Source organism: Protopterus annectens, chromosome 4.part0, assembly GCF_019279795.1.
Source record: "Protopterus annectens isolate FY-2018-M chromosome 4.part0, PAN1.0, whole genome shotgun sequence".
Lineage (NCBI taxonomy): Eukaryota > Metazoa > Chordata > Ceratodontiformes > Protopteridae > Protopterus > Protopterus annectens.
Genome location: NC_056733.1, coordinates 197,253,885 through 197,279,342, shown reverse-complemented (window position 1 = coordinate 197,279,342; position 25,458 = coordinate 197,253,885). Strand labels below are relative to the sequence as shown.

Genomic DNA, 25,458 nt, shown 5'->3' with positions numbered 1-25,458 from the left:
ATTGATTCTTCAGCATCAGAATCCTCAAAAGGGGGTAAAGAATATCCTAGGTCCGAGGAAGAGTCAGAAGAAATGGACACCTGGTCAGAAGATTCATAGTCTGCATCCTGTCTGGTCCTTTTATCAGGAGGGGGATTAGGTCCTCGGCCATTTTTAGCATTTGTTTCTTAGGCATGGATGCCTGTCCTGGAGAGAGTTGCTGTTTCTTTGCTTTTAAGGGGGGCTTAGACTTAACAGAGGGTTTAATGGTTAACTGGGTGGGTCTGAAAACACCCTCTGTAACTGTGGATTGCTCAGCTACTTCGATTCCCTCTGTAGGTTTAGGATCGGTAAGCTAAAGGCCTAGTGCGTCCGAAGGCCCAGCCAGCTCCACGTGGGAGTAGGATGCGGTCTGTGGTTCTGTGGAAGCGGAGTCAGGGGCTGCATAGGCGCCTTGCTGAAAACCGGAGAACCGGCGACCGGCCTAGAAGAGGCCTCATCGTCAGTTTTGGGCCTCGGATGCCTGTCCTTGTCCTTGCGCTTTTTATGCATTGCGGTCGGCGGAATTTCCGACGGCATGGTGTAATTAAATTTTCTACCAAAATAATGTCGGGCAAAATCAAACTGACGTTTAATACTGCGCTTGTTAAACCTAGCACAAAACCGACAACCAGTGACGTCGTGGTCAGGGCCTAGGCATGGAATACAATAGGAGTGGAAATCCTTATGAGGTATTTGCTTCCCACAAGAAATACAGTTATTAACTTTTACTGACATCGGTCTGAAGCAAGAAAAAGTTTCCCCAATGGGGTACTTAGCTTTTTTAGAAGACTTCGGTTCTGGATTCGGAATGAAAATCTCAGGAGTCGGCCGACCGGCACTTGCGAACTGCTTCTGCTTCAGGCACCGTGCGGCAAGAAAGACTGAAGAAAATGGCGTTGGCTGCATCTTATATACCCCTGTCATACTGACGTAAGGGAGGAGGCGACAGCAACCGACGCCGGACCAAGACTTTGGAACTCTGGCCGACTGTGCGTCTGCCTGACGGCAGGATAAGTGCGACCGCCTGACGGCAGGATAACCCAAGTGTAATGACTGCAGCAGTGTAACACGATGAACATCGGGAGTAATGATTTATGTAGACTGGCTCTGCAGTAATGCAGTGTACGCGTGCAGTGCTTGTATGCAAGTAGTAGGCATTCTGAGTTTAACATTAACGTTTCAACATTTTAACATTTCAGGACTTTACATTCAGTATTATAACTTTCAATATATTATTCAATTAGTTGTCACATAACCATATGAATATGGTGCATGTGGCAGGAGACAAGACTGAGGAAGGGTCATGATGTTCAGTGTGTGTCTGGAATGGGGAATGACGACTTCACAGTGTTTGAGGTGTCTGAGAGAGTTCTGTTAAGAGCATGAGTCAAGCTACATAAGGAGACTCAAACTCAACAAGCATGTACGTAGGGAGTGGGACAAAATCCATTTAAGTCAGCCTGGGTTTCTCATGGAGAAGGACACAAACACTAAATCTGTGTTCAGTGTGTAGCAGACAGCATTCTTACACAATTTGCATTTACCATGTGGAAGATGGCATGCACACTACAAGACTGTTTTGCGTGGGGAAGACAGCATGTATACAATGCATTTAATAGGAGGGAGACAGCATGAGCACACTGAAGTTGTTTTTATTGTGTGGCAGACAGAATGTGTACACTATTTGCAGTATGTATACAACAAGGCTGTTCAGCATGTGGTAGGGAGCACTTTTACACGTAGGCTACGTTTTGTGTGGTGTAGACGGTACACATTAACTGTAAGGTAGACATTTTTACATGCATTTTAGACAGCATGTCTACATGGAGGCTGTCTTTGGTGTGTGTGACAGACAAGACAGCATGCATACAATGAGGCTGTTTAAATGTGCCATCTGCTATATGCTACAGGGAGGCTGTTTTCTATAGGTTTCGTGTGTGGCAGACAGCATGTGTACCCTGAAGATGCATTTCATATATGGCAGAGAGCATGTGCACACAGACTGGGTTTCATGTATGGTAGACATGTGTAGACTGAAGCTGTGTTTCATGTGCGACAGGCAGCATGCATATACAGAGCTATGTTTTGCCGTGAGACTGTATTTAGTGTCTGTTAGATGGCATGCATACACTGAGGATATGTCTAGTATGTGGCAGATGACATGAATGCACTGACACTTTGTTTTATGAATGGCACACAGCATGTATACACTGAGGTTGTGTGGCAGACAGCTTATGTATGCTAAAGCTATGTTTTGTGTGTTGCAAACATCATGCACACATATCGGTTGTTAAGCATGTAGTAGAAAGCATTTTTACAAAGACTGTGTTTGGTATGGCAGACAGTACATGTAGAGAGAGGATATGTTTCAGGTGCAACAGACAGCATATGTATAATGATACTTTCATGTGTGGTAAACAACTGCACAGTGAAGATGCGTTTCATGTACAGGCAGATAACATGCATATAAAGAGGCTGTGTTTCATGTGAGGCAGACAGCAAATGTACCCTGAAGCTGTACTTGGTGTGAGACAGACAGCACATAGGTTCATAGGTTCATACTAGGCTATCTGCCCTAGGGCATTTATAAGCCTAGCCAGAGTGTGTTTGGCTTTCGCCACCCATTTTAAATCAATTTTGCTATGCCCTTTTTCGAGTTTAGTATACTGTGCCTCTGTCTAACAGTGACACAGATGTGATACCCGGGGTAAACCTACGATCTCCCATCCACTCATCAAGATTCCTCTTGAAGAGAGTCAATGAGGGACTCTGCCTAACCTGGACTGGGATTTTATTCCAGAGTGAAGGGAGCCTCTGGGTTATGAATCTGTCCCTCCAACATGTCCTATTTATTTCAGTGCTGAGGTTCAAGTCTCTCGAGTGCGTAGCTCGATGGGATTTGGATTTTCTGAGGTGCAGCATGTCCATTAATTCCGGGTTGGACATGGCTTTATACATCAGGCACAGATTGCCTCTGAGCAGGCGGTATGCCACTGAGTAGAGGTGGAGTTTCTTTAACAGGGCAGCATATGGCATCTGTTTGAGCCCTTTGATCCTCTTGGTGAAGTACTTTTGGGGTCTTTCCAGTTGCTGCAGGTGTCTGGTAAGGTACATCCCAAAAGGGGCATTGTACTCAATTATGGGCCTGATGAGGGATGAGTAAAGAGGCATGATGACCTTCCCTGATCTAGATGTGAATCCCTTCATGATTAGGTGGGCTATATAAAATGTTTTTCTAACCACTTTGGCCACGTGGTTGTCAAATGAGAGATTGCTATCAACTTAGGTCCCTAATTACTACTTCTGAACCTAATGGATTACCACCTATGTGGTAATTTGTGGGCACTTTGTTTTTGCCAAAGGGGATGACTATACACTTTTTGGCATTTAGCTTGAGGCCATGGCTCTGGCACCAGTTGTCTGTTTCTATGAGGCCCTTTTGGAGGATGCTTGTGTCAGCTGGTGTGTCGATTATGGCGCCCAGTTTGCAGTCATCTGCAAACTTGGTCAGCCACAGTCCTTCCATGTTGGCCTGTACCTCCGAGAAATATATACCGAACAAGAGAGGTCCCAGGACTGAGCCTTGTGGGGCGCCACTTGTAACTGGTTTGGAGGCTGACATGGCTCCAGCAATTCTAACCATGTAGGTTCTGTCCTTGAGCCAGTTTGCAACCCATCTAGTGACATAGGGGTTTATATTTAAGCTGGTGAGCTTATCTATAATGCCTGAGTGGGGTATTGTATCGAAGGCTTTTGTGAGCTCCAGGTAGGCTGTGTGGACCACCTTCCCCTCGTCAATGGCCTTAGTGACCGTTTCAAAGAAATCAACCTGGTTTAAGAGGCAGGATCTGCCCTTAAAGCCAAACTGTGTAGGATCCAGTGTCTGTAGGTCCCCAATATCTTTATTTATGAGGTCCATGATGATCCTTTCCATAGCTTTGCAGAACAAGCTAGTCAGGCTTATGGGGCGATAGTTTCCAGGATCCGTTGAGGCACCACCTTTGTGGAGAGGGACCACTGTTGCTGTACGCCACTCTTTGGGAACATATCCTGTAGTAAGGCTGAGATTGAACAGTAGTTTTATGTTTGGGTTTAGCTCTTCTTGGAGTTCATGTAGGACGCAGCCCGGGACACAGTCTGGTCCCATTGATGCTGTGTTTTTTGCTTTGGAGAGGGCAGTTCTTACCTGAGCATCTGAGATGTCAGGGGGGCAGCACTCTGCTGGGATAGATATTTGCCCTTTTGGTGGGGAGGGGGGGGGAGTTTGCGCTGAATCTGTCAGCTAGGATGTTGGCATGTCTGTGGGTTCCGTGTATTTTTTGTCATTTTGGACTAATTCTGAGCATATCTGGGAATTCCCACCCAGGTTCCTAACATAACTAAAGAAAGCCTTGTGATTATCCTTAGTGTCCTTTGCAATTTTTCTCTCGAAGCTGGCCTTAGATGATTTTATGAGTGCCCGTAGTTTTTGCTAATACTGATAGAGATGCCTTCCCTTTTTGGGATTTTGCTCTACCACACACTAAACAGCTTGTGTATGCATGCACAATGAAATGTGCAATGAAATTCTGTTTGGTGAGTAGCAAACAGCAAATACACAATGAATTTGTGCTTCATTTGTGGTACACAGCAGGTATACACTGAAACTGTGTTTTACCTGTGTGTTAAACAAGTGTGCAGTGAGGCTGCATCTGTTTTATTAACAGACAGCTTAGGCATAATGAGACTGCGTTTTGAGTGTATAAGGTAGTGTGCATTCCATGTGTGGCAGACAGCAGGTGTAAACTGAGGTTGTGTTTCATATGTGGTAGACAGTAAGCGTACACCATGTTTTGTGTGTGATAGCATGCATACACACGCTGTTTAGTGTGTGGTAGACAGAACTTTTACAGTTAAGCTGAGTTCACAGTGCAGCAGACAGCATGTATACAGAGTTTGTTTACTGTGTGGCAGATAGCATGTGTACATTGAGGCTTGTCTATTGTGTGGCAGACAGCATGCATGCACTATTTAATGCATGACAGATAACACTTGTACAGTGAGGCAGAGTTTACTGAGTAGTAGACAGCATGCATACAATGAGGCCATGTTTCTTGTGTGTTAGACATCAGGTGTTCAATGAAGATGCGTTTTGTGTGTGTGTGGTAGACCGCAAGCTTGCACTGAGACTGTGTTTTATTGGTAACTAGCAGAATGTACATTGAGGGTACATCTGGTGTGAAACAGATAGCATGCATGCAATCAGGCTATGTTTATTGTATGGCAGGGGGCACATGCTCAGTGTATGCCTAGTATACAGCAGGGTATATTCTGACAAGAGTCTTGTCTGGTGTGTGGTAAAGGGCCTGCATATATTAAGTATGGTTCTGTACATGTCAGGTGGCATCTGGATGTTCAATGTGTGTTTAGATTATGAAAGGGACACACAGATTTTGGTCTATAACTGCTGTGTGATGGAGCACAATGACACTGAAAATGAAAAAGGTGTGATGAAGACTTTTTTTTTTTTTTTTTACCTATATGTTGACCTGGTAAGACCACTGGACACAAATTTCCCTTTTAAGGGTTGGCCCAAGAGCACTGTCTGGCTAAGTGACTTGCTCTGAGATACACAGCAGGAAAATGAAGGTGGAAGGAATTCAGCCCTGTACCCAGGGCACAGGAAGCAGCTCGGAGCTTGAGTTTTCTGTGATAATCGCCAGACTAATATGCTCATGGCTAGACAGAGTGGCTGTGGGCACACTGACAATTACGCTATGTTTAGTTTGTGCAAGTGCATATTGACACTGAGCCTCGGTTTGGTGCATCAAAGTGGCATGCTGAGCCTGTGTTTAAGGTCTTACAAGAGGCATGTAGTCATCTATCATGTGTGTGTATACCATAGGGTATACAGACACTGAGTATATGTTTGATTTGTGAAAGGGTACACAGGGGCACACAGCCTAGTTGTGTGTGAGATGGGAAGCATGCATTTGGTGATCCTGTGTTGATGAATGGCAGGGCACATGCTAACACTGGGTATATGATGCCCCCCCCACTTTTTTTTTTTTTTTTTTTTTAGAAAACTATCTTGTGTAGCACCTACACTTGTGCAAATGTGACTAATGTCTCCCATGTATGTGCTAAGCATGCCTCCTTCTTTATCACTGCTACCTGTACCAGGATGTCACTCTCCTTTCACGTACCAGGCACACGAATCTTGGCCTGCCCTACTGTACAGATGGACAGCTTCATTAAAACCTCAGTCCTCTTCTCACATCCAGCCCTGATACTTCCCAAGCCTGTCATTGAACTTCTGTACCAGGAGCTCTGGTGGAGGAAGAACCCTTGTATCAAAGGTCTGCTTTCTTACTCTTGTACATTAAACCCAGAACAAAAACCCATGTCACCAAAATACCCACCATCAGGAATGAGATTTAGACATTCTGTGAGAAGCAGGGTCACCTAAACCCTACGGGAAGTTTGTCTCTCTCAGTACTAGTGTATGGCCATTTTCTACACTTTATACAAACTTTACACAATACTTTATATATATATATATATATATATATATATATATATATATATATACACATATACATATACACACAGTTGTCGCTGCTTCCTCATTACCTGTAAGCAGTTGCATTCACTTAGACGAGACGCTGCCCTTAGATATAAGATACACAGCAAAATCAGTGTTCAGACTCAAACAAGTGTAGAGAGTAAGTCAGTAGTCATTAAAATTTTCAATGTGATAGGCTTCTTCACTGTGACTAATTGTAACTATTCATAAAGATGTGCAATTTCTGTTTGCAGTGTTAGTGCTTCACAACTCAGGCACTAATCCTTTAAAGTATCCACATTTGTATCTCCAGACTGAAGGTTTTACATAAACATAAAGCACTGCACCAGGTCTGAAAAAGAAAAGTTCATCATCACATATTCAATAGTTTTTTTTTTTTTTTTTGTAACAGAGCAGACAGCCTACAATAACTGCACTTGCAGTGCTGACCTAAATGCACCATGTCCCCATTTACCTTACTCTATGCACAAGGCTGCTATACAGACATCATCCAGATTGTACAAATTTAGCTTGGTCTGCTGTGAAGTTCATAGTACTCCCACCTCCCCAAACAGCTCAGAGTCAAAACAAGACTGTTTCCAGCATAGCCAGCCAAGGCATGAGTCCATCCGAGAACCTGGCTACTGACATCACCAAACAGATGCAGAAAAAAATAGGTCCACAAGGCAAGTAAAATATAATAGCTTTAAAATTCTTCTCTGCATTTTAGGGTAGTTTGATTAAATGTTTCTCATACATACATCCCAAGACAAATGTATATCCTTACAGGTTCAAATTACACGCAATAACAGCTACCCAATACATACCTGTAACCAACCATATCTACTGGCAATAACTACGAATGCTGTATAGCAATATCAGGGAACTGGAATGAGGGACCCCAGCACAGTACAGCCATAAGCAGTGCAAGCTAGTGCACAAAGCAAGTCAGTGAGTATCAAGAGGCAAAACAACCCTCTGCTGCATTTGGATTCAATTCTAGGAACAAAGGTACAGGCCTAAAGCAAAGCCACATAAAAGACAAAATGCTGGGGAAGTATCTTTTTATAGTTTATTTCTGCGGTATTTCTTTCTACAGATCACTAGTGCAGAGAAGGAATCTTGCCAGATCAGATAGGGCACATACTGATGCACTCACACAATGCGGGCCGTGTCCCTGACTGGGACGGGCCAACATCACAGGCCATGGCCCTGACTGGGAAGGGAAAACTCTGCGGGCTGTGGCCCTGGCTGGGAAGGGCCAACCTTGCAGGTCATAGCCTTGACTGGGAAGGGCCAACTCTGTGGGCTGTGGCCCTGACTGGGAAGGGTCAACTCCGTGGGCTGTAATCCTGACTGCAATGGGCCAACACCACAGGCAGGCAGTGTCCCTGACTGGGGAGGGGGGGGGTCACACCTTCAGGGACACTGCTTGCAGTATCAGTTCTGTTACACTGAGTCCCCATGCTAAATGTTCCACAGCAGCTTTAACATACGCACTTCTGTGCACAGGTAAACTAATAAAAGAACTGTTATGGTAAGTGTTAGCCACTTCCATGACATCAACTGCTGCTCTACATTTCCATCAGTTAGCACTGTTATGATAATTAATATCACATGGTACCCCCACTTCTGAGTAGGACAGCTGGTCTGTCTTTCAAGCTTCATCACTCCCCTCTCTGCCTTCCAGCACCTATACCTGTTGGTTGAGGCTGGACAGTCAAAAGCACAAAGTCATGCCCCTGTTTTAATGGATAAGCTTTGTATTCTGATAGGTCCTTAATCAACCCAGATGTCATGGTGTGTACTCATGAGTGATGCCTTCACCTCACATGTACAGGGGTAGGGAAGATGTGGTCAGGATGGGAGTCCCAAAATGTCTAATCACAAATTACAGAACAAGGACTAGATGCTGAAAACTAAAAATGGTTATTTTATTAAGCCAAAAGCAACATGCACCCCTTCAATGAAATGCATCAGTTGTATACTTACAGCAATAACACTGGATAGGAAATGGGCTAAGATGTTGTCAGATAGGAAACCTGTGCTAAGCACCAGCTGCTTGGCCTGGTCATAACAGGACAACTGCAACAAAACAAAACAAGTATCACCAATACAGCCCATGGTATAGACAGCTATTTTATGTAAACCACAATGTTACAAAGATGCCAAGCAAATTAAAACACACTGCCAGGGCCCTTACGTCTTAGTATGTTCCTAGTGTAACAAAGCAGTAAAATACCTCACTCTGTAAGGAATCTACTATAGTCTGGCCCACACTGCAGCACTGTTTTACAGTGAGTCATTGATTCCTCATTATACTGGTACATCACTGCCAAACAAAAACTTCTGCTTGTCAACCCTAACCAACTTCTCTTATTATCTGAACTTGGGGAAAACCTGATGGCTGGGTATTTCTTTGAGATGGAAAGTTCAAGAATAGCAATTCAGGAAAGTTAAAGAACAGCATAGTGCTCTATGTGCACAACAAGCGGGCAGTAAGAACAGATTAATACTTTAAATAAAGTGAGTTTTTACAGCTGTACTTTGCATGCATTGTAGTTCCAAGAGTTAAATGATGCTAACCAGACATTGCTGTCAACTCCAGGGAACCTTTTTTTCAGAAACAACTAAATGATCTACGAATGACAAGAATGTCATGAAGGGGCTTCTGTAAGAGCTGCTCTAGGTACAGCCCAGTGAGAGAAGCCCCTGAGGCTGACCCTGGTTAAAATTCATGAACTATATCCACAGGTGGTTGGAAAATGCTTGGTGACCCCCACCCATTATGAACTTGAACCTAAATCTGCCCTGCTTACTCTGTTTTCAGTGCTGCTATTAAAGAGGTGGGATGGGAATGGAAGGCAGCAGGTGTGTGTCATGTGTTAAGGTGTGTGGAATTATCTGAAAGATTAACTAGTACATGTGCAGCTCTGCCTGCACCCTAATAAACACCACTACTTTAAAATCACTCACTATTTGGAAATGTACCTGGTACTACTTGTAATGAATGTCACAAAACTCAACGAGGAAGCTATTGGGCAAAAGTTAAGTATTTTTTTTCCTTTTTCTAGTTGCTTCATGGCTGGCTGCAAGACTAAACTATGGTGTTAATGTTTTTTTCATGTGTTCTTACCTTTATAGCTAATCTGCTCCCACATAAATGAAGACCTGGACACAGTCTATGAAATCTTTTACCTATGGTTAGTCAAAACTCTGTAAATCAAGATTCACAGCAGTCCATATGTAAGATGTCTGTAGTCTCCAATCAACTGCCAAAGACCATCTCTACAGGGAAAAATGTTCAGCTATACTGTTCACCCAGAATCTTCCAAGCAATTGCTGTCTTCCTGCATTTAGGTGGTAAATGTCATGTATAAACAAAAACCTTGCTACTGGGAATTTCAACCAAGGTGTCACAGATGTGCAGATATGTCAGCATGTCTCATCAGGGCAGACTAAATACTTTCAAATGGGGAGAAAGACTCTGGTTTAACTGTAAAATAAAAGGAATTCAAGGTAGAGAAGTCCCACCTGTCCAACTGTCACCAAAGCACCTCGACTCGAGGCCATTGACGCTCCAGAGAAAAGTTTCTTCAGACCCTCTGAGGACAGAGCAAAAGAGATGGATTAGTATTTAATCTTGTTAAAGGTGCATCTTCTCAGAATGCAAATGGTCCAAGTAATACTAAGTTTGCTTTTGAGATTGTTTTTGTCACTGGTGACTTTATAAAACCTCTCATCCTGGTACAACACTACAGTAGCTCTTCTGACACTCATTTAAATCCGGCACCCTAAAATATGCAGTACTTTGACATGGAAGACTGAATCTCAAACTCCTTAACTCCCTTCCTACAACACCAAAACAGACAGTTTCCCAAATGGGGGCAGGTAACAGATTTATGGGTATTCCACTTGTCAGTGATGCAGAAACACACTTCTGATGCAAAGCAGAGCTATTTGCAGCACAGTTTGATGCAATATTTACATGAAGAATTGCTGTACAAAGGATTCCTGTTTAAGACTCTCCTTCCTAAAGTTATACACAACAAAGCTTCAGATACTGCTATGGGATCACACTAAAGTCAACATGTGATGGGTGATGGTTTAAGATAATCACATGGTGTCATTCACAACAGTTTATGGCTGATGTGCAACTACACACCATCATAATGTGAAAATTAGACTAGGATCTTCATGCATGACAGCATAAAATTCAGATTACAAAAACTCAAAAAGCTGCAAACAATAAAACCTTTGATGTATAGTGCTAGATTTCCAATGGCAACTGCCTCAATCTGTTCTCTCCCTCACCTGACTGCTGCAGCTTCCGGTATATAATTTGCGTTATCCCCTCCCTCCCTTATTAGAGTTCTGCAGCCAGCTCTATTGAATTACCCCTTATCTTCCCTCATTACTGTGAAGCAGCGAGCTCTATGGAACTCTTTCTTCTTTAATCAGGGTTTGTCAGGATGATGAATAAATAAAGACACTGATGCTGTTGGTCTAGCTTTCATGATGTCTTTAATCAGACTGAATACTCTAGAAGAACATAGTCCATATAATATGCAGCTTCCTGGAGTTAGCTCATCGTTTAAAGATATGCATTCCATTTAAAACATGCTCCCCTCACTGTCTGCTGCTGCTAGGCCCATGCAACTGCCCCCCCGCTTCTTAATCAGTGTGTTAGCCCACTGTAACTGCCCCTTACTCATCACTGTCATCCAAGTCCTGCAGTTAGCTCCACACAACTGCTCCTTCCCTATCATTCCTTCATCAAAGTACTGCAAGTAGCTCTATGGAACCGGGTCTATACTACGTATTTGAACGAACTAAAACGCAAACACCCTTTCATCGACATATATGTGTCGAACTCACAGGTAAGCAAATGGCCACATCATCGATTTTGTTTAGTAGGGGGGAAAAAAATCAGTTGGCTGTTGTAAAGCTGCCCTTTCCCCCACTGTAGTGCGATCTCGGAGTTAGTATATTTAGTTAGGGGGGATCTGGGAGGGCGAAGCCCCCCACTTTATAATGTTTGTAATAGTGTGTCTGTATAGTTGGCCTACCGATTTTTTTTCCCTTGGAAAAAAAATGGCGATGTGGCCATTCGCTTAACTGTAAGTTCAACACATATGTGTCGATGAAATGGTATTCGTATTTTAGTTTGTTCAAATTCGTAATATAGACCCTATGGAACTGCCCCTTCTCCATCCCTGCTTCATGTAAGTACTGCAGCAAGCCCTAAATAAGTGCTCCTTTCCCATCCCTGTCACACCAAAGTCGCCCCAAGTGCCCCTTCCCCATCCCTGCCATGCCAATGTACTGCAACTACAGCACCACTTCCTCATCCCTACTTCATGCAAGTACTGTAGCTAGCCCTAAGTAATTGTCCTACATCATTCCCCTCATTAAGTGTTACAGTTAGCCTTATACAACTGCTTCTTACATCATTCTCACAGATGTGATGCAGTTAGATGTATACAGATGTGCCCATAGAAACAGAGTGCTGCACCTACTGTTTACTCACTGCTGTTTGTTCACTGTGGAATGCCCAAATGAACAAAGACCTTTTTTACCAAAGACCTGAAGAGAAATAACTCCAGAGAGTACATTAGCGCACATATGCAAGGAACTAATATACTTACAAATAAGACAATTAAGATGTGAGTAAACACCATCACTGCCTGCACACAAGCAAAAAAAAAAAAAAAAAAAAAAAAAAAAAAAAAAACTCGCCTTGCTATAAAGTTAACATATAGTTCGTGCAGCTTATTCATAAGCATTTACAAATTGTACATGTGGTGACAGTACAGGGCAGAAAAGCTTACCAGCCAGCACACATATAAAAGCAATGGTAAGAGAAGAGTTGAGGCACAATAAATAACCGGGTAAGGCTACTAAAGTCTGGACAGTATCTTGTCTGGTTGTATGTATTTTAGTAGTTCTAAAAGACAGACAAGTGTTTTCATTTCTTAACCTGATTTTAAATTAATTTTAACAGTCTGTATCCACTTTAATGAAAGTCTTTATGCCTATATTAGTGATTCCAATACATAGTTGCACCACATTTTTGCTGTTTTTAAGTGGTCTAACGGTTGCTATTAAGCCCTGGTTTCATTTCTGTGTACTTGGTGAGTGCATGTCAGACTAGTTCAGGACTTGCCTTTGCACTGTGGCCATTCCAGGCCAGTCATCTCAGAGCTAAGGGTCTAATTGTTTTTCCCCTGCACCCACTATGCTGTAGTTGTGTAGTTAAACCCAGTGTATTTGTTTCTGCCTGCCTTTTCTGATAATCTGGGAACTTAATTCCCTCTCTCTCCCAGTTTACTGGCTGTTGACAATAAGCACAAATATTTTGCAACGTCTCTCCCTTTAAACTACTTACCAGACTTAAAGACCTTTGATAAAATTGCTTAACATTGAGTGTACTGATACTGCTTGCACTGGTTTTAGTATCAAATTGGTGAGTTTGTTAAACTACAATTAGTTTACTGGTTCCTGCTAGTGACAGGTTTCCAGGCTGTTTTTTTTTTACTTAAATTTACACACACAGTAGCAACTCCACCCAAACACTATTCTACAACCAAACTCAAAGCAGTTAAAGTTACCCCTGCCCCCAGGGTCATTCCTCTTGGTATCACAGATCAGCACTTAACCATCTCAATCAGGCTAGCTACAGAAGTTGTGGGGATGTTCAGACAGTTAAAGAATTGTCTCCTGCTATCTGATAATCATGTATTACTCAAACAGCATAAAGCAGTGTAAGATACGTACATATATAATATCCCCGGAGGCAAAAATTTCATACACTAAGTTCAGACACCAAAATCATCAGAGATACACCACACAGCACACCTCTCCAAGGCCATAACAATACACATCATCCATCATATGCTAAGCTTCTAAAGATTAATTTGCCTAAACCTCAAAGATCTCCAAAGCACAACATAGGCACAAGGCACACTTAGCATATTAAGCCTCCTTCCTCACATAGCACAAGAAGTCCCAAAGTCACAGATACCGAGCCCATAATAAACATTCTTGTTGCAGGTGACGCCACTGTAAGACATACAGCTGTTCCTCTTACTAGGCTGAGCAAGGAAAGAGTGATGGTTACTTGATTGTCTGGTGCATGGATCCATCAGATCATGCATGCATTCAAGTCCTTGAACAACAAGTACCATTATGACTCTGTCATTGTTTATGTCTGTGTCAATGAAATGAGGTGTACCTTCCTGGGTTATGTGAAGAGACATAATGGAGCTCTCAGACTGTGCATCCAAGGCAGGTACAAGCCTAGCAATGAGCAGCATTCTACCTTTTCCAAGGATGATGCCGCAATATGAGCAAAAAATAATGGACTTCAATAATTAGCATAGTTTTTGGTATCATTCAGACAAGGTCTAATATTTGTCAAACTGAGAGGTTATGATCCACAGATCATGCTGCTTCACCAGGGATGGTGTGAATCTGTCCCCTCTAGTGTTTTGACTACTGGCAAAGACATTGTCCATCCTCATAGTGCCTTTTTTAGGAAATGGCAAACTGATAAACCTACCAACATAATGAAACAAGCAAAGGAAAACATGAAGCTGTTACTGATCAATACTAGGGGTCTGAACAAGATACTACACTCCCTACATGGCCTTCTCAATACTAGGGGTCTGAACAAGATACTCCACTCCCTACACGGCCTTCTCAATACTAGGGGTCTGAACAAGATACTCCACTCCCTACAAGGCCTTCTCAATATGGGGGGTCTGAACAAGATACTCCACTCCCTACACAGCCTTCTCAATACTAAGGGTCTGAACAAGATACTCCACTCCCTACATGCGCTTCTCAATACTGGGGGTCTGAACAAGATACTCCACTCCCTACATGGCCTTCTCGACACTAGGGGTCTGAACAAGATACTCCACTCCCTACACGGCCTTCTCAATATTAGAGGTCTGAACAAGATACTCCACTCACTACAAGGCCTTCTCAATACTAGGGGTCTGAACAAGATACTCCACTCCCTACACAGCCTTCTCAATACTAGGGGTCTGAACAAGATACTCCACTCCCTACACAGCCTTCTTAATACTAGGGGTCTGAACAAGATACTCCACTCCCTACAAGGCCTTCTCAATACTGGTTGTCTGAACAAGATATTCCACTCCCTACACGTGCTTCTCAATACTAGGGGTCTGAACAAGATATTCCACTCCCTACACGCACTTCTCAATACTAGGGATCTGAACAAGATATTACACTCCCTACATGCACTTCTCAATACTAGGGGGTCTGAACAAGATACTCCACTCCCTACATGGCCTTCTCAATACTAGGGGTCTGAACAAGATACTCCACTCCCTACACAGCCTTCTCAATATTAGAGGTCTGAACAAGATACTCCACTCCCTACACGGCCTTCTTATCCTGGAAGACACTGAAGTCTCTGTAGTGACAGAGACATGGATTAAAATAGCAGACAGCACTTCGGCTATGCAGGGCTAGAATGCCTTCCACACATTTTGGTCACATACTGCACAGGAGGGGGAAAAAGGTGGAGGTGTATCAGTCTTCCTTCAAAACAGTCACAAATTAAAGCGGTTAAGCAGCATGAAGCACTAGAGCTTCTTCAAGTCCAAATAACTATCATAAAGGTCCCTTACCATAAATTAGCCAGCTACAGAGCTCCTTCTATGAGAGGAGAAAGACACAGCACCAATCTACAGGAACCAGACTCACTCAGTAAGAAACTCAGTACCACTTTTCCTAGATGATCTAAACTATCACACTGTAGACTGGAAAACCAAACCACCACTAGTGCACAAGCACAGACATTATTAGCCAGAGTACCCATTGGGGCAAATAACATCTTAGATCTTGTCCGTACTAACATGGGAGCATCTTGCACCATCATTTGCATATCTTCATCACTCATTAGGTATAACCATAAAGCAATCTCCTTTAAAATAAAGTTGAAACTGGACATCCCTTCCAAACAAGGTATCTTCAGAAATTTCTTTCAAGACAAACTACCTACTACCTAGTTCTAAGTGATACATTGGCAAGCTTTAAATCCCCACCAAACCCAGTTACCTCCACTGAACACACACAACTGTACACAACACTATACCAGCATGTAAACAGCTGCAGAGATGCAGCTGCAACAAGTGGAGGACAAACCCAAGAAACAAACCCACATTGTAGAACCATAATATCAACAAGTTTTATAATAAGAGGAAAATAATTTTGACCAACAGTAAAGAGTAATTCCCAGAATGTAAGAACTCTTGTCACTGAAACAAGCCATAATCTTAATAAAATCCACCAAAGTCAAGTTTGAGGCTAAAATAGCTACCCAAGCCAAAGACAATCATAAGGCATTTTTTAGTTATGTTGGTAATCTAAAAAGCACAACACAGCAATGTGCTTAGCTGACTGTTAACTAAAGTGCTATCAAAATCTAAAAATACTGCATTGAAGAGTCCTGACAACACCCCTGGGCACATCTTAAACAGCATGAAGCCCAAGTTAGCCATATCCTAACAACACTATTCAATGTCGGCCTCCACACAGGTTTTGTACCAACTGAATGGAGAACAGCTGAAGTCATTCCTCTACATAAGGGAGGATCTTCCACAGACCCAGGCAATTACAAACCCATAAGTCTGACCAGCCTCAAATGCAAAGCCATGAAAAGACTTATCAGGACATAAGGAACCTCCAAACACTGGACCCATATCAGTATGGACTCTTCCAAGGGCAGGTCACGTTTACTCAACCTCGTTGAATTTTTTGAAAATGTCACCAAAGCAATGGAAGGCAAAACGGTACACACCTTATACCTCAACCTGGCCAAAGCTTCTCAGGCATAGTAGAAAAGCTAAATAAACTGGGAATAAACCCCTCTGTCACCCACTGAATTTCAAACTAGCTCACAGATAGGGCAAAGCTAAACAAAACAACAAATACCAGTCATCAGTAAAGTCCTAGGGTTTTGTGTTGAGACCTCTCCTGTTTGGCATCCATTTTCTGAAATAAAAAATAATACCAAGGGGCTCTGGCTGACTAAGTCTGCAGATGACTGCAAGCTAGGATCAATCATGGAATGTTCAAATGACAACCATCCTGCAGGAAGGTTCATCTCAAATAAATAACTGGTGTCAAAATCATGGTCAGAAACTAAATGCCAGAAATGCATTACTGTATCCTTTGAGAAGTTATCTACCCCAGGGGACAACCACATGGACAATATGCCCCCCAAGAGTTGACCCAGTTGTTCAGGATTTGGGAACTTATGTGGACAGTGACCTATTGACCAGCATGTGTCTACTGTTGTAAGTCCTTCAATATTACACAGCTTATAAAGAAAGGGAATGTGTCTAGATCTAGGGATGTCATTATCCCCCTTTATTCAGCCTTAATTTGGCCAAACATTGAATATAATGCCCACTTAGGCATGTATCTGTCCAGACATGTGCAACAACTGGAACACCCACAGAGATACCTTTCTAAAAACATACAAGGCCTAAACAAAATGTCCTACATGGAACACTTAGATTCAATATCTTACAGACTGCTAAGAGGTGTCCTGCGTCTGGCATACAAGGTATCCTCCGACCCTTTACTGATGGATTTACTACACATCAGCAAGTCAAATGGCATAAGAAATAATCAGTCTAGGGATCTAAACCTCTTCTGCAACATCAGCAAAATGGTTTGGAGAGGCAGGTGCATTTTGCAGAGGTTACCGCTGCTGTGGTATAGACTTCCCCATCACATAAAACAAAGTTCATCCCTGTCCATTTTCAAGTGCAACTTAGATCTATGGATGGGAAACAGAAAATTTACCCCAGGACTATTCCTTATAACACTTACAAACAGACTTGGCTCCTAAATGCTTTATCCCATGCATGGATCCCCCTCAAATTATCTATGGTATGATCCCAGTTATTCTCATGAGGGTAAGGTATAATTATCAACCATGAAATGAGTAAGGCCAATATATATAACTAAATGGGATGGTTTATTTTGAGCACAAGAAGGGAAAAGTACAGTTGTGTACACATAACATAAATGTAGATGTTCGAGTGTATTCACTGTTTCAGTCATTACATTTGGGTTATCTGCTTGCAGGTAGCCCTCAGTCGGCCTGATTATCAAAGTCTTGGGTCCTGCGTCAGTTGCTGTCTCATCTTCCATGACATCAGGTAGTCAGGGGTATAAAGCATGCAGCCAACGCCATTATATCAGTTTTTCTTGCCCCAAATGCCAGGTGCTCCCATAATGGGAAACAATTATATACAAGGTTACACCTCCAACAAAAAGCAAATACACCAGAAAGCTTAAAGCATAGTAAACAAGAATAGAGGTATAGTCAATAGAAGTCAGGGGGCTGGAGGGAGGGTTACCAGGACTGCAACAGTGAATACACTTGAACATCTATATTTATGGTAAGTGTACACAACTGTACTATGTTCTTAGTGTTTCACTGTTGTAGTCATTACATTTGGGTAGATTCCCAAAGCTAGGGAAGGGAGGAGGCAATCAGATAGCATTAGGACCAGCTATAAGGCCCTGCAAGACTGCAGTGGCAAAACCAGCTCTGGATTTTGAAAAAAAATTGGCAAGTGGTAATGCTTGGTGAACGTATGTACAGAACTCCAGGTAGCAGTTTCTAGGATGCCCCTGGTAGGGACACCTCTAAGAAAGGCCATAGAGGTAGATGCAGCCCTGGTGGAATGTGGTCTTATCCCCTGTGGGGTAGGTTTTCCATGGTGCTTATAGCAGAAATGAATGCAGTGGCCTATCCACTTAGAAATGGTTTGCTTTGAAATGTGCTTCCCCTCTGCCCTTACAGCAAATGCAACCAGCAGCTGTTCAGATTTCCTGAGAGGCTTAGTCCTGTCCAAGTAAAATGTAAGTTGTCTGTGCACATCCAAGGAGTGCAGTATTTGTTCTCCTTTGTTCTGTGGATTAAAAAAGAAGGTTGGCAAATGAATGGACTGATTAAGGGCCTCACTGGATACCACCTTGGGCATGAAGGAGGGATTGGTCCTGAGGGACACCCTGTCCGCTTGAAAGATGATGAAAGGCTCCACTGCCATGAGGGCCTGTAATTCAGACACCCTTCTTGCTGAAGTGATGGCTTGAAGGAAGGCTGTTTTCCAAGAAAGGAATTTCAACTCTGCATTTGCAGCTGGCTCAAAGGGAGCTAGAGTGAGCTAAGGTCCCAGGTTGGAGTAGGGGCTCTCCCGGGTGGTCTTCAGTTTTTGGCCCCTCCGAAGAATTGCTTCAGCAGTGGATGAGAGCAGAGGGTTGGCTCTGTATTATAATGAGCTGAAATGGCTGAGGCATGAATTTTGATGGAAGAAAAGGAAAGGCCCTTGTGAAGCATCTCAGTTAAGTATTGAAAAATGTGCGGTAAATTGGGCACTGTTGTGGCCATCCCCTGAGTTTGGCTCCAGGAACAGAATCTTTTCCATTTTTCAGCATAGGATATTCTTTTACTAGGGCTCCTTGCCTCCAGAATGACACCCATCACTTGCTTACTAAGGGATGGTAACAGAGAGATCATGTAATTAGGCAGGCTGCAAGGTTCAGGGTTTGAAGCTGTGGGTGCAGAATCTGGCCCTACTGCTGGAACAGCAGGGCAGGGGTCTGAGGCAGGTGCCATGGTTCCAGAAGTGACACACTGCACAGGAGGGGGTACTAGTGTTGGCGTGGCCAGTCTGGTGCAATACGTATTGCCCTTGGTTTGTCCTGTTTGATCTTTAGTAGCACTTTGGAGAGGAGAGGCCGAGGGGGAAAGGCATAAACTGATAGGTTTTTCCAGATGAAGGACAGGGCATCCACTTTCCAAGCTTGTCTGTGGGGAGTCCTTGCGCAGAATTTGTCCAACTGGTAGTTCCTGGCAAGAAATGAGCTTGTAGGTGCACTTGGTAGCTCAAGGCTGTGTTCCACAGAGCCATGGCTAGTCTGCAAAGAGGGTATGAGTGGGTTCCCCCCTGCTTGTTTATGTACCACATAACAGTTGTCCATCTTTACCAATAATTGTCCTGGAAGAATGTGGTCCTTGAAGGCTGTCAGAGCATTCTGTACAGCTAACATTTCTTTTTGATTGATATGCAGGTGCATTTGACTCGGGTTCCATTTGCCCTGAATGCACTGCCCTGTCAAGTGAGCCCCCCATGCATAGTCTGATGCGTCTGTTGTCAGGGTGAGGGGGTAGAGTGAATGGCAGTCCCTTGTTGTGGTGGCAGGCCTCTGTCCACCAAAGGAAAGTACAGTTGTGTACACTTACCATAAATGTAGATGTTCGAGTGTATTCATTGTTGCAGTCATTACATTTGGGTAATCAGCTGGCAGGTTGCACTCAGTTGGCCTGAATAACAAAGCCTTGGGTCCTGCGTCGGTTGCCGTCTCCTTTTCCATGACATCGGGTCATCAGGGGTATAAAACATGCAGCCGACACCATTTTAATCATTTTTTCTTGCCCCCGATGTCAGGTACCCCCCAAATGGTGAGCAAAATTATATATATATATATATATATATATATATATATATATATATATATACCCCCAAATGGTGAGCAAAATTATATATACATATATATATATATATATATATATATATATATATATATATATATATATATATATATACACATACATACACACACACATGTAATTTAGAACACAAAAATTTTTACCTCCAACTAAAAGCAAATACACCAAAAAGGCTTTTGAGCATAGTGAAGGAAAGAATAGGTATAATAAGAGAGAAAAAAGGGGGCTGGTGGGTGGGTAACCCGGACTGCAACAATGAATACACTCAAAACATCTACATTTATGGTAAGTGTACACAACTGTACTGTTCTTCGTGTTTCACTGTTGCAGTCATTACATTTGGGTAGAATCCGAAAGCTATGGATGGGAGGATGGAATTATACAGCATTAGGAGCAGCTAAAAGGTCCTGCAAGACAGCAGTGGCAAAGCCTGCCCTGGATTTAGAAAAGGGAGGTAAATGGTAATGTTTGGTGAACGTATGAACTGAGCTCCAAGTAGCAGCTTCTAGAATGCCTCTGGAAGGAACCCCTCTGAGAAAAGCTGCAGAAGTAGATGCAGCCCTGGTGGAATGGGATCTGATCCCCTTGGGGGCAGGTTTACCATGGTGCATGTAGCAGAAACGAATGCAATGGCTTATCCATTTTGAAATGGTCTGCTTTGAAATAGCCTTCCCCTCTGTCCCTGCAACAAATGCCACCAGTAGATGCTCAGACTTTCTTAGAGATTTTGTTCTGTTTAAATAGAATCTTAGTTGGCTGTGTACATCCAATGAATGCAGAATCCGCTCCCCTTGTTCTGCAGATTTGAGAAAAAAGTTGGCAGATGAATGGTCTGGTTAAGAGCCACACTGGATACCATCTTAGGCAAAAAGGATGGATTGGTCCTGAGAGCCACCCTGTCTGGATAAAAGATAATGAAAGGTTCCACAGCCATGACAGCCTGAAGTTCTGAAATCCTTCTTGCTGAAGTGACAGCTAAAAGAAAGGCCGTCTTCCAGAAAAGAAATTTTATGTCCGCAGTAGCAGCTGGTTCAAAAGGAGGTAGGGTGAGTTTTTCCAACACAAAATTGAGGTCCCAAGCAGGAGTAGGTGCTCTCCTGGGAGGTCACAAATTTTTGGCCCCTCTGAGGTACTGCTTTAGCAGGGGATGAGAAAAAAAGAGGAGGCTCTGTGTTATAATGAGCATATATGGCAGAGGCATGGATTTTTATAGAAGAAAAAGATCGGCCCTTGTGAAGCATCTCAGTTAAATATTTCAGAATCTGAGGAATATTGGGCATTGCTGTGTTTATTCCTTGTGCTTGGTTCCAGGCACAGAATCTTTTCCATTTATCAGCATAAGATTTTCTAGTGCTAGGCCTTCTAGCCTCCAAAATGACATCCATCTCAGGTTTGCTGAGAGATGTGACTGTTGAAATTAGATGATTAGCCAAGCTGCAAGCTTCAGGGTTTGGAGCTGAGTGCGCAGAATTTGATAGTTCTGCTGAGACAATAGATGAGGTGTTTGAGGCAGGTACCATGGAGGAAGGTGTGACATATTCCGGAGAAGCAGGTACCAGTGTTGGGGAAGCCAGTCTGGAGTAATCAGAATCATTTTTGGTTTTTCCTCTTTGACTTTTAGCAAAACCTTGGAGATCAGAGGCAGAGGGAGAAAGGCATAGACTGATAGGTTTTTCCAGCTGAAGGATACAGCATCCAGTTTCCAAACTTTTTTGTGAAGAGTTCTTGTGCAGAATTTGTCTAACTGGTAGTTTTGGGGATAGGCAAAAAGATCTATGTCTGGGCTCCCCCATTTTCGTGTCAACATGCTGAAGATTTGTGGATCCAGTTTCCATTCGTGTGGGTCCATAAGATTTCTGCTTAGTTAGTCTGCCAGAGTATTTTGCTTTCCTGGCAGGAATTGAGCTTGTAGATATACTTGGTAAGTCAAGGCTGTGTTCCACAAGGCCATGGCGAGTCTGCAAAAAGGGTAGGAGTGGGTACCTCCCTGCTTGTTTATGTACCACATAACTGTGGTGTTGTCAGTCTTTATCTGTAATTGTCCTGGATGAAGGAAGTCCTTGAAGGCTGTCAGAGCATTCTGTACAGCTAGCATTTCTTTCTGGTTAATATGTAGGTGCATTTGGTTTGGGCTCCATTGGCCCTGAATGCATCTCCCTGCCAGATGGGCCCCCCAAGCATAGTCTGATGCTTCTGTAGTCAGGGTTTGGGTGGCAGGGGGTAGAGTGAATGACAGTCCCTTGTTTAGGTGATAGGCTTCTGCCCACCATAGGAACTCCTGTTGCAGGCAAGGAATGAGAGGAATCATTGTTTCCAGGCTGTGACAATGTTGACTCCATAGCTTTTTAGGTACCATTGAAGTTTCCTCATATGCAGTCTGGCATATGGAATTACTAGAATGCAGGAAGCCATCAACCCCAAAACCTGCAGAATTTGTCTTGCAGATAGCTGGGTTTTTGTGGCCACTTGTTTGAAGTATGTTATCAACTGAATTTGTTTGTCTGGCGTGAGGTAAGCCATCTGGGCAGTTGTATTCAAGCTTGCACCCAGGAAAGTAATTACTTGAGAGGGTACTAGTAGTGATTTATTTTCATTTACGGTGTACCCTAGGCATGTTAGAAGCCTTTTTACAAATGCCAGATGTTGTAGAAGAGTGTCCTTGTTTTCTGCCTGAATTAGACAATCGTCCAGATAAGGACAAATTTGAATGTTTCTTTGTCTGCAAAAAGCAATCACTGGTGCCAGGCACTTTGTGAAGACCCTGGGCGCAGCAGATAAGCCAAAGGGCAGTGCAGAGAACTGGTAATGCAAATAGCCTGCTTTGAAGCAGAGGTATCTTCTGCAGGATTCCCTGATTGGGATATGCAGGTAAGCTTATTTTAAATCTAGTGTTACCAACCAGGTATCTTTGCCTAGCATAGGCAGTAACTGTTGTAGAGTCAGCATCTTGAACTTTGGAATGTCCAGGAAGGTATTTAGAATGGATACGTCTATGGACGCCATGATTTGTCTTTTCTGGGTACCAGGAAGAGTCTTGAATAAAAACCTTGCCCTTTTTCCTTTTCTGGTACTGGTTGAATAGCCCCCATATCCATGAGGGACATGACTTGTTTCTGGACCTCTGCCCACTGATTTGGAGGCAGATCGGGCCATCCGTTTGGAACTGGCAACATACGGAAATTAAATCTGTATCCCTGGAATACTATATTTAAGACCCACTTGTCCTGGGTAATTAGATGCCAGTTTTGAGCATGAAGTGCTAGTTTTCCCCCGAAAGGGGCTGCCAAAAAGAGAAGTGCTTGGAAATGGCAGAGGAAAGTCATTGAGACTGTTTACAGTAGGGCGTGTTTTGCTACTTCCAGATTTGGAGGTGTAAGCACCCCATTGTTTTGTTCAGCAAGTTCCTCGTGACTGAAACCTGGAACCTTTGGAGTGCCTGGGTTTGACCTGAGTGGCTCTGTTGGATACTGGAAAGGACCAATTCTTAGTAGGCCAGTGTCTACTGAACCTGGGTGGCTGCACTGGCAAGAAATCTTTTACAGTTTGCATAGATTTAGCTTTGTCCTCGATCTTTTTCAAAACTTCTTCTGCCTTATTACCAAACAGACTGTCCTGTTGTAAAGGAGCATCCAACAATTTAGCTTTAACATGATCAGGCAGATTTTGCTCCTTGAGCCAAGCATGTCTTCTTATCACAGATCCAGTTATAGTGGCCCTGCAAGAGGCCTCCAAGGAATCAAAACCACATTACAAAGTATGCTTTCCAACTTGTTCAGCTGAATGCAATAAATCCTGTAACTATTTTCCACACAATCAGAAATCAACATCATTTTCTGTTTAAGTAAGCCCATGACATGCTGTTGATATTTAAGCATATGAAATTGACAGTTTACAGCCCTGATTGCCAGGGTTGCAGATGTATAAACCTTCTTACCCCATCTATCCAGCGCCCTGGAGTCTCTATCAGAAGGGGTAGGATTTTTAGCAATAGAAGCCTTAACACCCTTGGGAGCCTGAGAAATTGTTTCAGGGTCAGCAGTAGGGTTTTTGAAAAGAAACTTGTGGGAGTCAGGAACCCTGTAATATCTGTCTGGCTTACTAGGAGCCAGAGGCAGGGAATCAGGAGCCATGCTGGATTCTGAGAAAACATAATCAACAATGTCTAAAACAGGAGGTATAGCCGAAGGCCTATGTTGAGGAAGAAGAAAATCCCTCAGCCTCTTTGTATTCTGAAAAATCCTGACTCTCCCAATGAAAATGTTCCCTTAAGGTATGCAAAGTTTCTCCAAAAGAAAAATCCTCAGGAGGAGAAGCAGAAGGGATGGATTCTTCTGCATCATAAGGGGGAATAGAAATATAGAATAGAAAATTCCTGATCAGAAGAGGAAACAGAAGAAATGGGAACCTGATCTGAAGATTCATAATCGGTGCCTTGCCTAGGCCTCTTAGCAGGAGGGGGTTGGGAACCCCTGATCATGGTAATTAAATCCTCAGCCATTTTGATCATTTGTTTTTTAGGCATAGGGGCCTGAGCACCTGGCTCATGCATCATTTTTTTAGACATAGAAGTTAGTTTTGGCCTTGTTTTTGATGATGGCGTTGGTTTAATATACAAATCTTTAGGCCTGAAAACACCCTCAGAAGCTGGTGCCTGCTCAGCGACTCCAGACCCATCCAAGGGAGAGACATCAGCGGGTTAAATACTTGAAGAATCTCGCAGCATACCGGACTTCGAATGGGTCTCGGTAGAGGCCTGCAACTCAAAAGTAGCAGGCATCAGGGGCTGCAAAAACGCCTCACCGAGTACCGGCAAACCAGCGACTGGCTTAGGAGAAGCTTCATCGTTGTTTTTGGACCTCGACGGTCTGTCTCTGCCTTTCTTTGCGTTTTTTTGTGAATTCCGGTAGTCGGACTGCTAACCAACGACATTTCAGGATAGTTAAATCTTGAGCCAAAGTATTTAGAAGCAAAAATATACAGACGCTTAACAGTGCGTTGGTTAAATTTAGCAAAAAACCGACAGCAAGGCACGTTGTGGTCAGGGCCTAGGCAAGGAATACAGTACAAATGAAAATCCTTATGACGTATTTGCTTCCCACAAGTAATACAATTATTAACTTTTACGGACATTGGTAAGGAGCAAGAAAAAGTTTCCCCAATGGGGCACTTAGCTTTAGTTTGAAGACTTTGGTTCTGAAACTCGAAAACGAAAATTTCAGGAGTCGGCCGACTGGCACTTGTGAACTGCTTCTGCTTCGGGCACTGTACAGCAAGGAAGACTGACTAAAATGGTGTCTGCTGCATGTTTTATACCCCTGACGACCTG

At 43.1% G+C, this 25,458-nt stretch overlaps 1 protein-coding gene across 1 annotated transcript in view; it reads right to left on the bottom strand.

Moving 5' to 3' along the window:
- Nucleotides 1-25,458, bottom strand: part of SLC25A10 (solute carrier family 25 member 10) — a 518,101-nt gene that overhangs the window by 54,824 nt on the left and 437,819 nt on the right. Inside the window, exons 7-8 of the mRNA XM_044068197.1 lie at nt 10,100-10,170; nt 8,558-8,650 (exon numbers count right to left, since the gene is read on the bottom strand). Of these exons, the coding sequence (XP_043924132.1) occupies nt 8,558-8,650; nt 10,100-10,170 (164 nt within the window). The remainder of the gene's footprint in view (nt 1-8,557; nt 8,651-10,099; nt 10,171-25,458) is intronic.